The sequence below is a fragment of the Talpa europaea genome (genome assembly GCF_964194135.1).
Source record: "Talpa europaea genome assembly, chromosome: 6".
Classification (NCBI taxonomy): Eukaryota; Metazoa; Chordata; class Mammalia; order Eulipotyphla; family Talpidae; genus Talpa; species Talpa europaea.
Genome location: NC_140072.1, coordinates 15,810,667 through 15,823,358, shown reverse-complemented (window position 1 = coordinate 15,823,358; position 12,692 = coordinate 15,810,667). Strand labels below are relative to the sequence as shown.

At 54.6% G+C, this 12,692-nt stretch overlaps 1 protein-coding gene across 1 annotated transcript in view; it reads right to left on the bottom strand.

Annotated features, from left to right (window-relative positions):
- TOGARAM2 (TOG array regulator of axonemal microtubules 2) overlaps positions 1–12,692 on the bottom strand; it is a gene marked incomplete at both ends in the record, with an annotated part of 35,113 nt that overhangs the window by 8,867 nt on the left and 13,554 nt on the right. The window contains 10 exon segments of the mRNA XM_084234587.1: positions 997–1,213; positions 2,093–2,285; positions 2,992–3,083; positions 3,451–3,568; positions 6,298–6,456; positions 8,231–8,466; positions 9,130–9,235; positions 9,851–10,004; positions 10,957–11,121; positions 11,296–11,446. Of these exon segments, the coding sequence (XP_084090713.1) occupies positions 997–1,213; positions 2,093–2,285; positions 2,992–3,083; positions 3,451–3,568; positions 6,298–6,456; positions 8,231–8,466; positions 9,130–9,235; positions 9,851–10,004; positions 10,957–11,121; positions 11,296–11,446 (1,591 nt within the window).

Here is a 12,692-nt window from a genome sequence, read left to right as displayed (position 1 = left end):
TGCTGGTTTGAGAAGCTGCTGGTTCCACCCGTCTGGACACAAACCTGCTCACGTACCACTTTCTCACATGCACCTCAGGTTTTAAACTTGCACTTCGGTTTTGTAGCAGAGGCACCAAATAGCACCTCCAGTCCTCTGTGAGAGGAAGGAGAACAGAAGTAGATGCACCAAGAGTCCAGCTAATATCAGAGGACCAAGCGGCGGCACCACACAGCATGTTAGGGACTGAGGGGCCGTCCCCTCTCCTGATGTCTCCCCCATAGCTCTCTTTAGTCCTTACGTCCCCCCAGCCCCGACTCCACCCTCACTGACCACCAACTCCAAACCCTGGCGCTCAGCAATCTTCCTAAGAGGCAATACTCATCCATTCCTCATTCCAGAAGCCAGTGGTGTCCAGAAACCAAGGTGGCCTGTCACCTGGTCCACCATGATCAAACGACCCCACACCTGGACCCACCCACCATCAACTCTGTCCTCTCCCACAGGCTTGCTGTTGCCTCAGAGCATCCTGCCTGGGCCCATGCCAGCTCCATCCACTGATACCATCTCTACAGTGAAAAGAAATGCTGACAGCTCTTTCCAACTCCTTCCTGGCACCCCTAACCTGTTTTTCTTTCCATGCCGGGTGGCTTGAGCATTCCCCAGTCCTGATGACTCACTCAGGGTGGTGCGGTGTGGCCTTGGGTGAGTCATTTCCATCACATGTACTTTGAGGAGATTAGACCAGAATGTTCCACATCTCCACTTTCCACCATCTAATCTAACACACCAGCAGGTCTGATTTGGACAGTCGGCCAACCCGGAGGCCCTGGGCTGCCCACTCCTGTCCCACACAGCCTTTTGGCCAATCAGTGCTTTAACTGCTCTGCTGAGTCCTGAGCCAGAAGAGCAGGCATGGTGATTAGGGGGACAGCTACCTGAATTGGGGGCTTTGCCTACCAGACCCAAGCAGCGGGGCTAAGGATGGGTGGAGGGAGCTGCAGGTAAGAGACTCACCGAGACTCTCAATCATTGCATCCAGCGCAGTCACCGCGGCAGCATAGATGCCCGTGTTCTTGGAGTTGAGGTTGTCTGCAACTGCGATGATGATGGAGAGCAGCATGGGGTGTAAGCTCTCTTTGAGGAGGGGGATCATCTTGGCAAGGGACTCCAGAGCCCACTGGTTCACTTTCTTGTTTGAATCCTGAAGCCTTGGGGTGAAAGCATCAAAGACCTATTGAGGGAACAGAAACCAAGAGTCCATGGGAACCTGGCTGGGCAGGAGCCAACAGCACCAGGTAGCTTGGAATTCACCGAACTCAACCAGCCTCCCTCGACAAGGTTTCCTCCTGCATCCCTAAAGAACATTCCTCTGGTTTATGCCAGAACCTTCCTGATGAGGAAGGGCTCACCTCCTCCAAAGAGGAGGTGGGTAAGAGGGGACTATGACCACATATTCAGCACCGTGCATGCAAAGCATCTGAGCGTCTAGTGCCCCGTTTGGTGACATGGCCTTAAGCCCCGAGGTATGCGTTCTCATTTTCAATTTACCAATAAAAACAAAATAATAATACAAAACCTGAGACTGAACAACTTAATTGCTCTGCCCCAGATCCACAATGAATAGCTTAGGTGGAAACCCAGATCTGCTGACTTCAAGCCAGTGTCTTAACAGCGCTACTACATGGCTGGACTGCCAGGAGCCCCCTGCAGAAGGGGGTAGGTATCTGCCTGGATTCCAGTCCGTGCCTCCTCCTCACTGACCCCTCCAGCCATCCTGCCCTGTCGCCTGGCCAAACACGTGGTCTGCCCCCAAAACATCCAGTGTGTAGCTAGACCAGGAGCAGCCTTCGACCCTGGCACCTCTACTCTACCCTTCTCCCCACAAATCTGCTAGAGGCATGAGAGGTGTTCAGTATATCTCTGACCTACCCCAAGATACCCTGACCTCCTTGACCACTTCCTGGTAGGCTTTTGGCCTTCCCAAGGTAACCTGAGAGCAAATGTTTATTTGCCCCCCTTGACTTTGAGGGCCCTGTTCTGAACTTTCCAAATTCAAGTTGGACCCACAGGGGAGAAAGGGGCAGGAGGAGAAGACTGGGGGATTGCTCACCTGGACCAGGTTAGTGGTGATGAGCTCTGGCTTGGCCTTGCAGTGCTCAAGGAGCCGCCCCACGCCATCCATCCGAGACTGGTACTCCTTGGCCTCCAGCAACTGTGTCAACTCCCGCAGCTGCTCTACCATCTCCAAGCCACCCCTCGTAGAGGAGCGCAGCCCCATCAGCCTCGGGCCATTAGAGCTGAGCCTGTGTGGAAGGCAGGTCTAACCCAGGTGGCCCTGGGGCGATGCACAGAACTCCTGGGCCAGGCTCAGTGGGGAGAGAGTACGTGGAGGGGCAGGGAACATGAGCTGCTCTGGTCTGGCTGGGAGGCTGCGTGGGAAAGTGCAGGAAGCTACTCTTGAAGAGGGGCAGGGGGCATCCCTGGGTGCCATGCGTAGGCCAGACACAATCCTTCCTGCAGAGGACTTTAAGTTTTAAGTTTAGGCACAGGAGAGACCATTGGGTTCCTGCTCGGCCTCTAACTCTCTCAGCACCCACTCTCTAGACTCTCGGCCCACTCCTGCTCATCTGCCTCAGTCCCAGCTCTGCCTCAGAATTGGCCCCAAGCCGGCCACTCTGGTGGTGACAAAAGATCCACTGCTCTTAAATGGAGGGGCTCAGAGCTCCCCCAGCTGACTAAAACTGCATCCCACCTGTGCTGGTGAAACTGCACGCACTCGCGTAAGACGGCTGGAACCAACCTCCACTGGAAGATGCTCCCGGGACTGGCTTTCCTTGAGTTTTGGGTGGGGGAGCACTCCTATAAATTCACCCATGAGTGTTGCAGACCCAACTGGGTCTCAGTTCTAGCCCAGATCCACAACCCTCCCAGAGGCCCCGGCCCAGGGCAAACAGGTCCCTCCATCAGTATCTCGTGTGTAGAATCACAGAAAGACAAGAGCAGCCATACCCATGCTCGCCAGGCAGCCCGTTCTCGTACACCAGACTCCTCGACACCTTGCGGCCTTTGGCAGATGGAAGTTCATCACTATCTTCTATTCCCTTGAAAAATACACACAAAACACGAGGCACAGGGTGGCCCATGGGAAGCTGCCAGGTACTCCTACTTAGGCCAGAGCAAGAGGAAGAACCCTTCCCCTAAGAGAGCTTCAGCAGGCACCACTGGGGCATCCAGAGCATGGTGATGGGAGCAGGGGGTGGTCAAGATTCACATGTCACAGATGAAGAACGGAGGCCCCAGGGGACTTGAGGGACATGGAAAGCACAAGAGAAGGAACTCATAAGTGGGAGTCACGGATGAGATCCAAGCCTCAGGAGTGCACTCTTGACCCCCTGCTCAACGTGAAAGCTGCCAGGGCCAGGGTCAGCTTGGGTGCCCCATCCCTGACCCACTCACACCCTGACTCACTCGCTGCTTGATGGCTGCCATGACTTTCCGCAGGTCATGAGATGGGAGGGACTGTTTCAGAAAGGCATCAAACTTCGCGTTCGACATCAAGATATTCACCATCTTCCGGCCGTAAAACCTGTTACAGGAGGAAGCAAGATGAAGAAACAGCCACAGAAATATACCATAAATTTGCTGAACAGCTTTACATAATTTTTCTAATTATAGTAAAAGAAGTTTTGATACCTTTTTAAACTATCACAGTAATTCCTACCTAGCTAAAAACTAGATTCATAAAAGAATAAACGTCAACCACAATCCCATTATCGACAGAAAGCCATTATTTAATTTTAATATTATTTCTCATAGGCTTTTTACAATATGTGCATTTTTCTTTTTCTTTTTCTTTTTTTAAAGATTTATTTATTTATGCATACAAGAGCTGGGGTACAGGCCAGAGGTGAGGGGAGTGAGAGGATTCACCAGAGACAGAGTGGGGAACAGAACAGGCAGACTGACTGAACCACCCTGCTGCGGGGGGGGGGGGGGGGGGGGCGGCAGGATTCAAATGAGTAGGCATTTGCAAGTGGGATGGGATAGGACTAGGTAATAATGTGGAAAGAGGGAGTAAGTGGAAGGAGGGAGGGGACATTCCAGGGCTCATAAAACAATCTGCAGGTACGATGTTGGAGAATCGGGGCAGGGAGTGGAGACAGGGAGAGAATAGGCCACAGAAAGCAGGAGCCACTTTAGGGAGATGGGAAGAAGCTGGGCCTTAGGCGCAAGCAACAGAAAGCTGAGGGATGATCAGATTTGCAAGTTAGTCATAATGTCTCTGGCAAAAGTGTAGAGGGTGGATCTCTGGGGACAAGGGTACAGGCCGGGAAACCTTTTAGGAGGTCACATAATAGCCCAGGCAAGAGGCGATAAAGGCTTGAAATAAGACAGTGGAGTGGGGAGAGAAGCCATAACTGGATTCAAGAGCTGCGAAGGAAGTTAAAACTGTAACACTTCAAGTGGAGCAGGACACATTTATAATCACTATATTTCACTCTACCTAACCCTCTACTGATTGTAAAATAGACCATTAATTTATTTTCCACTAGAGAAAAGGAAAACACTAGCAATTTCCCCTGCTTTCAATGGCACTGCCCTCGTGAAGGCAACCCTTGCACAGGCTGTCTCCGAAGCAGAAGGAAATGTTACTCGGGGTAGTGACCTTCTGTAAGGAAGGTTGTTCTGTAAGGAAATGTGGAATTTTGGTCATTCCTTCGATGATGAATGTTTGCATGAATATCTAATTTAAGCTGCATCATTCTAGTTTCTTGCCTTTTCCGATACTCAGGACTTTTCATATCACTGCCAAATGAGAGTGTAATATCTTTAGGACATTTAAAATAGCAACCAAATTCAACAACTCCCCACAGAGCATCCAGAGTGACTTCTTAAAATAAATACAAAGGATAACAAGCAAAGGAAGATTCCTAGTGTGGCTCCCACAGCACACTTTAATTCGGAGGTTTATACCATGAGCAACAATGACCAAGTTTACGAATGTGCAGATAGTAAGACCCAAGTCATGCTGCCTGCCCAGCCAAAGGCAACTATCAGCCTCCAATGTGAGATATTGAAGTGTGTGTGTGTGTGTGTGTGTGTCTTAGAATCAACAAGGTATGAAATTTCCTATTTTGCATCGTAGATGACTCAGTGAATAACAGTGATGTCTAACAACAGGGAGAACAAGGCTGGAAAAGCTAGCCTGGGGAGAAGGCAGAGTCCATTCAGGGACACTCTACACTGAGATGACACTGGGACACCCAGGGATGGCTCTTGGGGGCACTGGAGAGAGGAGACCCAAGCTCCGAGAGGGTGTGGACTGGGGCCCCAGGAAGTGATGAGCTCACTAAGGGAGAGCTGCAAGTCGGGGCCAGGGACTAAAGACCCTCCGGCCACCTCTCCACGCAGAGGGCAGGCAGGGCAGGACAAAGTCCAAAGAGGGACGAAGAAACCCAGGGTGTGAAATGCCATAGAGATTAGGAGGCACAGGGTTCCAAGAAAGAAAATAAAGTATAGTCAACGCCAGCCAGTGTAAGAAAGGTGGGACTGGGGAGGCATATAAGACCCGGAGCCATGTTTCATCTCGATTTCCAGTAAAAACAAGCAAACCAAACCTTCTACTGCCCCAGCCCTATTCCTCATTTCAGTACATGGCACCATCACCCACATGGTGGCTCAGGTGTAAAACCTAAGAGGCATCTGTGACTCCTTTTTGACAGCCTCACCAGCCACGTCCTGCTGGATGCCCCTCCTCCCCCGAGCGCTAGCCCCAGCAACCCTTGCCTGGACTAGGGGGCGGCCCTCTGTCTGCAGGCCCTCCTCCACCTACCGCCTCAGCCACTATCCAGCCTCCAATGAGCAGCCGAGATGATGTTTTTCAATCAAAGACTAGCACACAGGTAAAGAAACACTCAAACTCATTAGTAATCAAGGGGTGGGGGGCGGGTGGACTCTGAAACAACAATAAGCCTGCACTTTAGCCATCAGAGCAATAAAAATTAGAAATCCAGATACTGCAAGGTCATGAGAATACAGGCCTCCAGGCCAGAGGATGCAGGAAGGAGCAGCAGGGACAGCACACCGGAGAGCTCCTCACAGTGCTCGGTGGCTTGAGTGGACAAATGCATCTGACAGGCCTGCTCCTGCCATACCCCAAAGACACTCTCCAGGGACCATCAGGCAGCCCGGCGGCTGTACCATGTGCAGCACCATGGCAGTGGGAGAGGAGGGCTAGCACACATCAGCTCCCCGGGCTGGCTGGTTGCCCTGGGCTGGCCAAGCTGGCAGCCCCAGGTCCAGGCCCCGCGTTACCTGGTGTCCTGGTTGGAGTCCTGGGCCAGCCTCACCAGGTTGTGTATCAGCATGTCCGTGCTGTCCCTGGTACCAGAGAGAAGCTTCTCAGCGCCTATCTGCTCGAGGACAGCTGACAGGTGCTCAGCAGTGCATTTCCGGACTGAGGGGTTTCGGTGACTGAAGAGAAACATAGTCACAGTCAAGTGTTCAGTGAAGGAATGGGGTGTGGAGCTCCCCAGACACTGCACATGGACTTAAAATTGTGCATCTACATTTCATGCCATTGTGAGCTAACGAGAGTCTTTAAGGGAAGAGCACTTCCTGGCTATGAAACTGGGGGTGAGGACAGCACCCGCGGGGGAGGGAAACAGGAGGGTGTGCAGTCCCATGAATACATGATGCTCCCCAGACGCACCACGTGCCCACCATCCTCTGTGCCTTCCTGAGCGGGTTCCTGCCTTTGCCTAAAAGCACAGCCCCACCTTTACTCCACCCAGAAAGACCCCACCTCTGCCCTCCCCCTCACCACCCCAGCCCACAGTTACACTGCTCCCTGAAGTTACCCTGTCCACTGCGGGCAGCTCTGTTCGCACCCACTGGGCAACACAGCTGCACCCCTGCAGCTCCCAGGCAGCCTCGGAGCTCCCTGTTGTGGAACCCCCAGAGCCCCACTGGTGCCTGGCACGGGCCTGACTCTCATTGGGAACTTAATGCCCTTCTGTTGGGGCAAACTGAGACAGGACGGAGGGACAGGGAATTAATGGGTGATTGGAAACCAAACAGGAAAAGCTAAAATGTGATAAGAAAAACCCGTTAGGATGACATTTCTTTCTTCTCAAGTCCATTAGGGAACGCTGACCCTCAGCCCAGGGGAACACAGGGGACTTCCGGTCTCTCCCTGCTCGGCGGGGTCTAGGGACCAGCACAGTCAACACCTGAATCTGCTGCATTTTAGCAAGATCCCAAGGAATGCAGAAACACAGTCCGGGGCTCCCCAGGGGACACAAGCCTGAGTCTTGGGAGAGGGTGGGTGGCCGCTCTTTGCAGTGAGGCATCCTCCAAGGCAGCGACACCCGAAGTAACTTTCATCCATTAGATCTACCCAACTCCAAGAGCTGCTCTTGGCATCACCCTGCAGGAGAGGACGCCAAGGCAAAGGGAGAATCCGGAAAGACACGGCATTTCTCCCGAGTTAACAATAGTGACGATAAGCACTCGGGGGGGCCAGGTAGAGGAGGCAGCTCTTGGTGCCTTTCACAAGTCGATTGGTTTGCTCCTCACAATTTTATGGGGCAGACGCCATTACTGTCCCTGTTTTACAGATAACGAAAGCAAGGTGCAGGAGAGTCGAGTAGCCATCCAGGGTGTGAGCCTTTGGCCTGGGTTCTGGTGTGCTTGGCAAAGGCCTCTGACTGCTCCCACATGGCCTGGGGTCTGCCTGAGTAGCCTCCCAGAAAACTCCCTCCTTCCCCATTGGAAAAAATACCATTAGCATTAGCACCACGCAGAGGAGTGGCTCACTGTGCTGGTGAGTTGTTTGGCCCTCTGGGAGACAGGGCCTGGGAAATGCCAGTTTTGCTTTGGTTTGGGTCTTTACTTGAGGGGAAAACAAATCTGGCTACAGAAAGCTTCCCCCAAGAGGCTTCTCAGGAGAAGGCCAAGGGGCTGGCTAAAGCGTGAGATTTTGTATCTGGCTCAAGATTTCATCAGAAACGCCCTCCCCTGGGATAGGGCAAGGCACCTCAGCACTGGCTCAGGCTGCCTCTGCAGCCGATCTCCAGGCCACTACGTGCTTCCCACCTCTTCCCCGGGGACCTGGTGCACAGAGCCCGCTTCACCACCTCCAGCCAGCCAGGAGTGGTGGGCAAAGAGACAACTGGGAAGCAGGGGTCTTTTTCCCCAGCTAATGCCAGGGCCCCTGCTCCACCCCACCCCAAGCCCCTCCACATACTAGACGCCCGCCGAGGCAAGGGCCACCAGGGAGCGTGCAGGGGTCACGTGCTCCACCATGGCCGCCAGGGACCGGTTGGCTGCTCTCTGGATGAACTCGCTGGTGTTCCCCATCTTCTGCAGCAGGCAGCGAGCAATCTCCTCAGCCTCCTGGTCCATATTCCTCTTCAAGGCCCGGAAAAGGTCCCCCAGGATACAGATGGCCAGACGGGACACTTTGGAGCGGAGGTTGGTGACCTTGGAGAGAGATGGAAAAGACCCTCCAGGGCCAGAATACATGTAGGATGGGGAGCTGCACCCCCATGCTCCTCACCCCTACCCTATACCCAGGCCTTGCCAGGCTGGGGATGAAAAGCCTGCAGCAGCTCTGGGCAAAACAGTCCCATTGAAAAAAATCACTATTAATGTGATCACCACAATCACTGATCCGTGTTGCCACCTGACATTGGTCCAACACTTAGTCCTCAAAGCACTCTTACGAGCAATGCTCAGTGTGATCTCCAGTGGGTCCCCCACTAGAACAGTCCAGTCCCAAGGAGGCCCAGCTTCTGCCTATGATGAGAGGCATCTCTGGGCCCCTCCTAGCCCCACCTCAGCCCCTGGGGAGACAGGCCGTGGGTGATGCTACAACCACCTCAAAGTCAGAGATTTGGCCAGAAGACTCCATCCCTCCACGGGTGTCTGAGTACTGAGGACAGAGCTGGGCTGTGACACGTGGGATTCTGTACCCAGATATTAGCCAGTAAGGCGGCAGCTACCTTCCCCCCGAGACATGAGCAGGGGTGCCCGTGTGGCTGGGCCCTTGGTGGCTGCTGTGTGAGCACTGAGTGGCAGTGCCAGTGGTGGGTTCTGGCTGGGTGGTGCAGGGCACACAGCACACAGCCTGCCTGGGAGGCTCACCTCCCCCGTCACGGCCAGGGACACGTCGTGCAATCTCCCGGCGAGGAGCTCCGAGTGGCAGGCTGCCAGGCGCTGGATGCTCACCAGGCCCTTCTCCTTCATCTGCCTGTGAAGCAAGTCCAGGCTCTGTCACCGGCAGGGAGAGGGAGGAGCCCCCCACCCTATGCACCCTGGAGTGCCCACACCGCCACCCTCCTCTCACCCACAACAGGGAGGGGTCGATGGACTCCACAGTCTGACAATCCAATAAGAAGGCATGGATGCCCCCCCCTCCCCCAGGACCCCGGCCGACACCCGACACCAAGCTGTGCTGGCAACAGCAGCTCTTGAACATGAGGTTTGAGACCCATGAACGTGACGTCTGCATCCTGCAGACATCCAAACCCCATCGCTGGGCTCACGGCTCAAACTGTGTGTCCTCCGGTGCAGGAGAGGGACAGTGGGAGCAGGGAGCAGATTTAATGGATTCAGAGAAATAAAGGACTTTGATATTTCTTAGGACCCCTAAGGAAGGGTGGGGTCAAATTTCTACTTGCCACAAATTTCTGCTGTGCCAGAGAGCAGAGCACGGGGCTACATGGAGGGCCCCGGGGCACACAGGGGAGGCTGGTGACACACACACCAGCACACACATGGGCTCCTCCTCCCCAGGGGCCAGGGCCTGGCAGGAGAGGAGGGCAGCCCGGGCGAGTGCCACGCACGAGGGGAAGTTTGTCCTCACCAGTCGCTGCTGTCAAGGCACTGGAGGGCATCCACCAGCCCCAGCTCTGGGTTCGAGAAAGGCCTCAGCTCCTTAAAGGCTCTGAGATCCATCTCCTCCTCCTCTTCTTCCCATTCAGGAGACCCCAACGTGAGTACCGCAGGCAACGAGTTAGCTGCAGCCACGGAAAAGGAAGCAACACAGTGAATTTCACCAGGAGGACCGGCAGCCTCCTGGTAAAGTTATGGTAGGTGGTATTATTATTTGCCATAAACTATGATAATATTTACAGTAAAAATCAAACATCAGAAACTCTAGCTGTACAATTCCAGACAGCTTCTGGCGTCTCTGAGCCAAAAGGAGGCTCTTTATTGAAAAAGGAGACAGCACGTCTTCAAGGGGGCTAAAGACCAGCATCAAGCTCAGACTTTCTACTTTATGAAGCCAAAAGGATAGAAAGAGACTTGAAATGGGAAGTGAGTCAGTATTATCTCCAGCACCCAAGTGATGCTCTCTTCTCCCATCCATCCCACCACATCCCGCGCTTAACGAGACTCCAAACCAGGTTGGCTGCGTGCAAACGTGCTTCAGTAGCAGAATCTTTGAAATGAAAGCACCCATGGACACCCAGGACACCGAACGTGAGGCAGCACAGAGCGCCTCTGCCAGAACGGGGACAGAACCCCTGTCCCTGGCACCATCCCAGGCTGCCCCTAGACACTTTTGACAGTCTGACCCCAGTCTGTACCCAGCCCCGTCCAGCCTGGCATCCCAGGTGGCCACAGGCAGGAAACCAAGGTCTCCCCAGACCCTCGCTTCCTCTTTCCAGTGTGTCGGCCACTTTCTTGGCTTCTGTTTCCCAACATTTGTGGTCCTTGTGCCCTGCCGGGCCCTCTAGGTTGTCACCCAGTCTGGGGACAGCTGCCAGCCACCCACAATTCCCGCTGCGAGAGCCGAGATCCCCAACCTGGTCACAGACACCTCTGACTCCCAGACACCGATCCTCTCTCTGACACCCCAGGGTGCTCCCTAGTCCGACATGAAGCGAACCAGCTGAGGTCACCTCTGCCATGCCCCAAAGCACCCCCAGGAGGAGCAGCGAGGAATCACTCGGGTCTGCGCCCCACCTGAAGCATGGCGAGCGAAGCTGGGCTCCTGCTTGCTGACAGGGATGCTGGGCAGCGAGGCCCGGTTGGCCCGCCTCCTGAGGATGACGCCCGAGTTGTTTCTGCGTGGGCTGCTCATCCCCGTGGGCACAGACAAGGTCCCACTGCCCCGGAGGGGGAGGAGGCCTGTGGAGGCAAAAGACATTAGGATGGGGCGGTTCCGGCGTGTCACCTGCCTGTGTCCCATCCGCAGGCTGCGAGGACACATGTGACGCCCTGCTCAGCCTCAGGGGAGCAGCAGACAGACTCCTTCTGGTTAACTCATTGGCCTCGAGGTCTCTCCATCCCAGGCGCCAGTACCTTCCTTCATCAGGGTCCTCCGGGAGCCCAGGCTCTGGGAAGCGAGCTCCCTCTCTCTCTCCGGCTCCCTTGCCCTCCGGAACAACTCCATCTCCTTCATCTGCTTCAGCCGCATCTTCTCCTGGGCAGACTTGGAGATGGTGACCTGGATCTGGCACAAGGTCCAGCAAACTCCATTACCCTCGGCCACCCAGAAAGGCTTCTCACGCCTTCATTCATTCGCATGTCAGTAATGTCAGTGGCTCCGAGGGGCCAGGCTCTGTGCGGAGTGAGCCAAACAGCAAGGCCTTGCCCCAGAGAGCCACCATGCGGCGGGGCGCCCGCAAACTGCCCGGTCTCAAAGCCAGGCAAGACAAACGAATGGGAAGCAAGAGAGAGAGGATGATGGGGCTTCTGTTCTAAGAAGGCCCAGGGGGCTCCCTAAGGAGATGCCATGTAAGCTGACACATGAATGAAGGGAGGGAGCATGGGTTTGTAGGAAACAAGTGTTTTTTAAACAGAGGCAGCACCACATGCAAAGGCCCTGAGGCTGGGGTGCACGGAGCGTGGTTGGGCACAGCAGGGATATTGGCAGGGCCACTCTGAGTAGGGAGAGCTAGGACACTGGTTGTGGGGTGGAGTTGGGGCAGGAGCCTAAGCAAACCCCCAGCAAGCCACCAGGGTTTGGGGAGAGCAGGAACATTACCTGACTTCCATTTATTTTGGGGTCGGGGTGGGGAGAGGTGGTGGACTTTTCTAAATATTCCTATTGTTGCTTTTTATAACTTATTTTGAAGTGTCTAAAACTCACAGGAAGTTTGGTGCCCGGACCTTAACATCACCCTCGCTGGGTCCCAGGGCTAACATAACACACGCACCCACAGGCCTTCAAGATGTGCCTGTTGCAGTTTTACATCTGCGGCAAAGAATGAGCGTGGCTCCCCTCACAGCCAGGCTCCACGTTTTACTAAATTCATCCAGACCAGGGAAGAGAATCGTCTGGACCAAGGTCACCTTTGAAGTGCAGGGTATTTGTCAGCCTGTCAAGCACAGCCTTTGGCTGATCTGCCTCTGAGTCAGCTGCTCCCGGTTGCTATCTTGGGTGTTGGTTCAAGTTACTCCCTTTGGCTCACCTAAGCCCCTCTTTACTCTCCCCCACATCCTGCTTCCTTCTGAACCCCGCGTGGCATCTTCCTCTCCTCCTTGGTCCCTGTCCCTCTCCCATGACCTGGCTCCTCCCGCCCGTCCTCCTCCTCGCTTCTTACTTCAGCCCCCACCTCAAACCCACCTACAAGTTCCAGCCTTGTAAACTAGGGCAGCTGCCTCGGGGCGCCCCCTTGCTTTCCTAAGCCACTCCCACACTGACATCCTTCAGAAACATGCCTGGGTCCAGCCAGTGGTCCCCAAAGTCCTCTTGC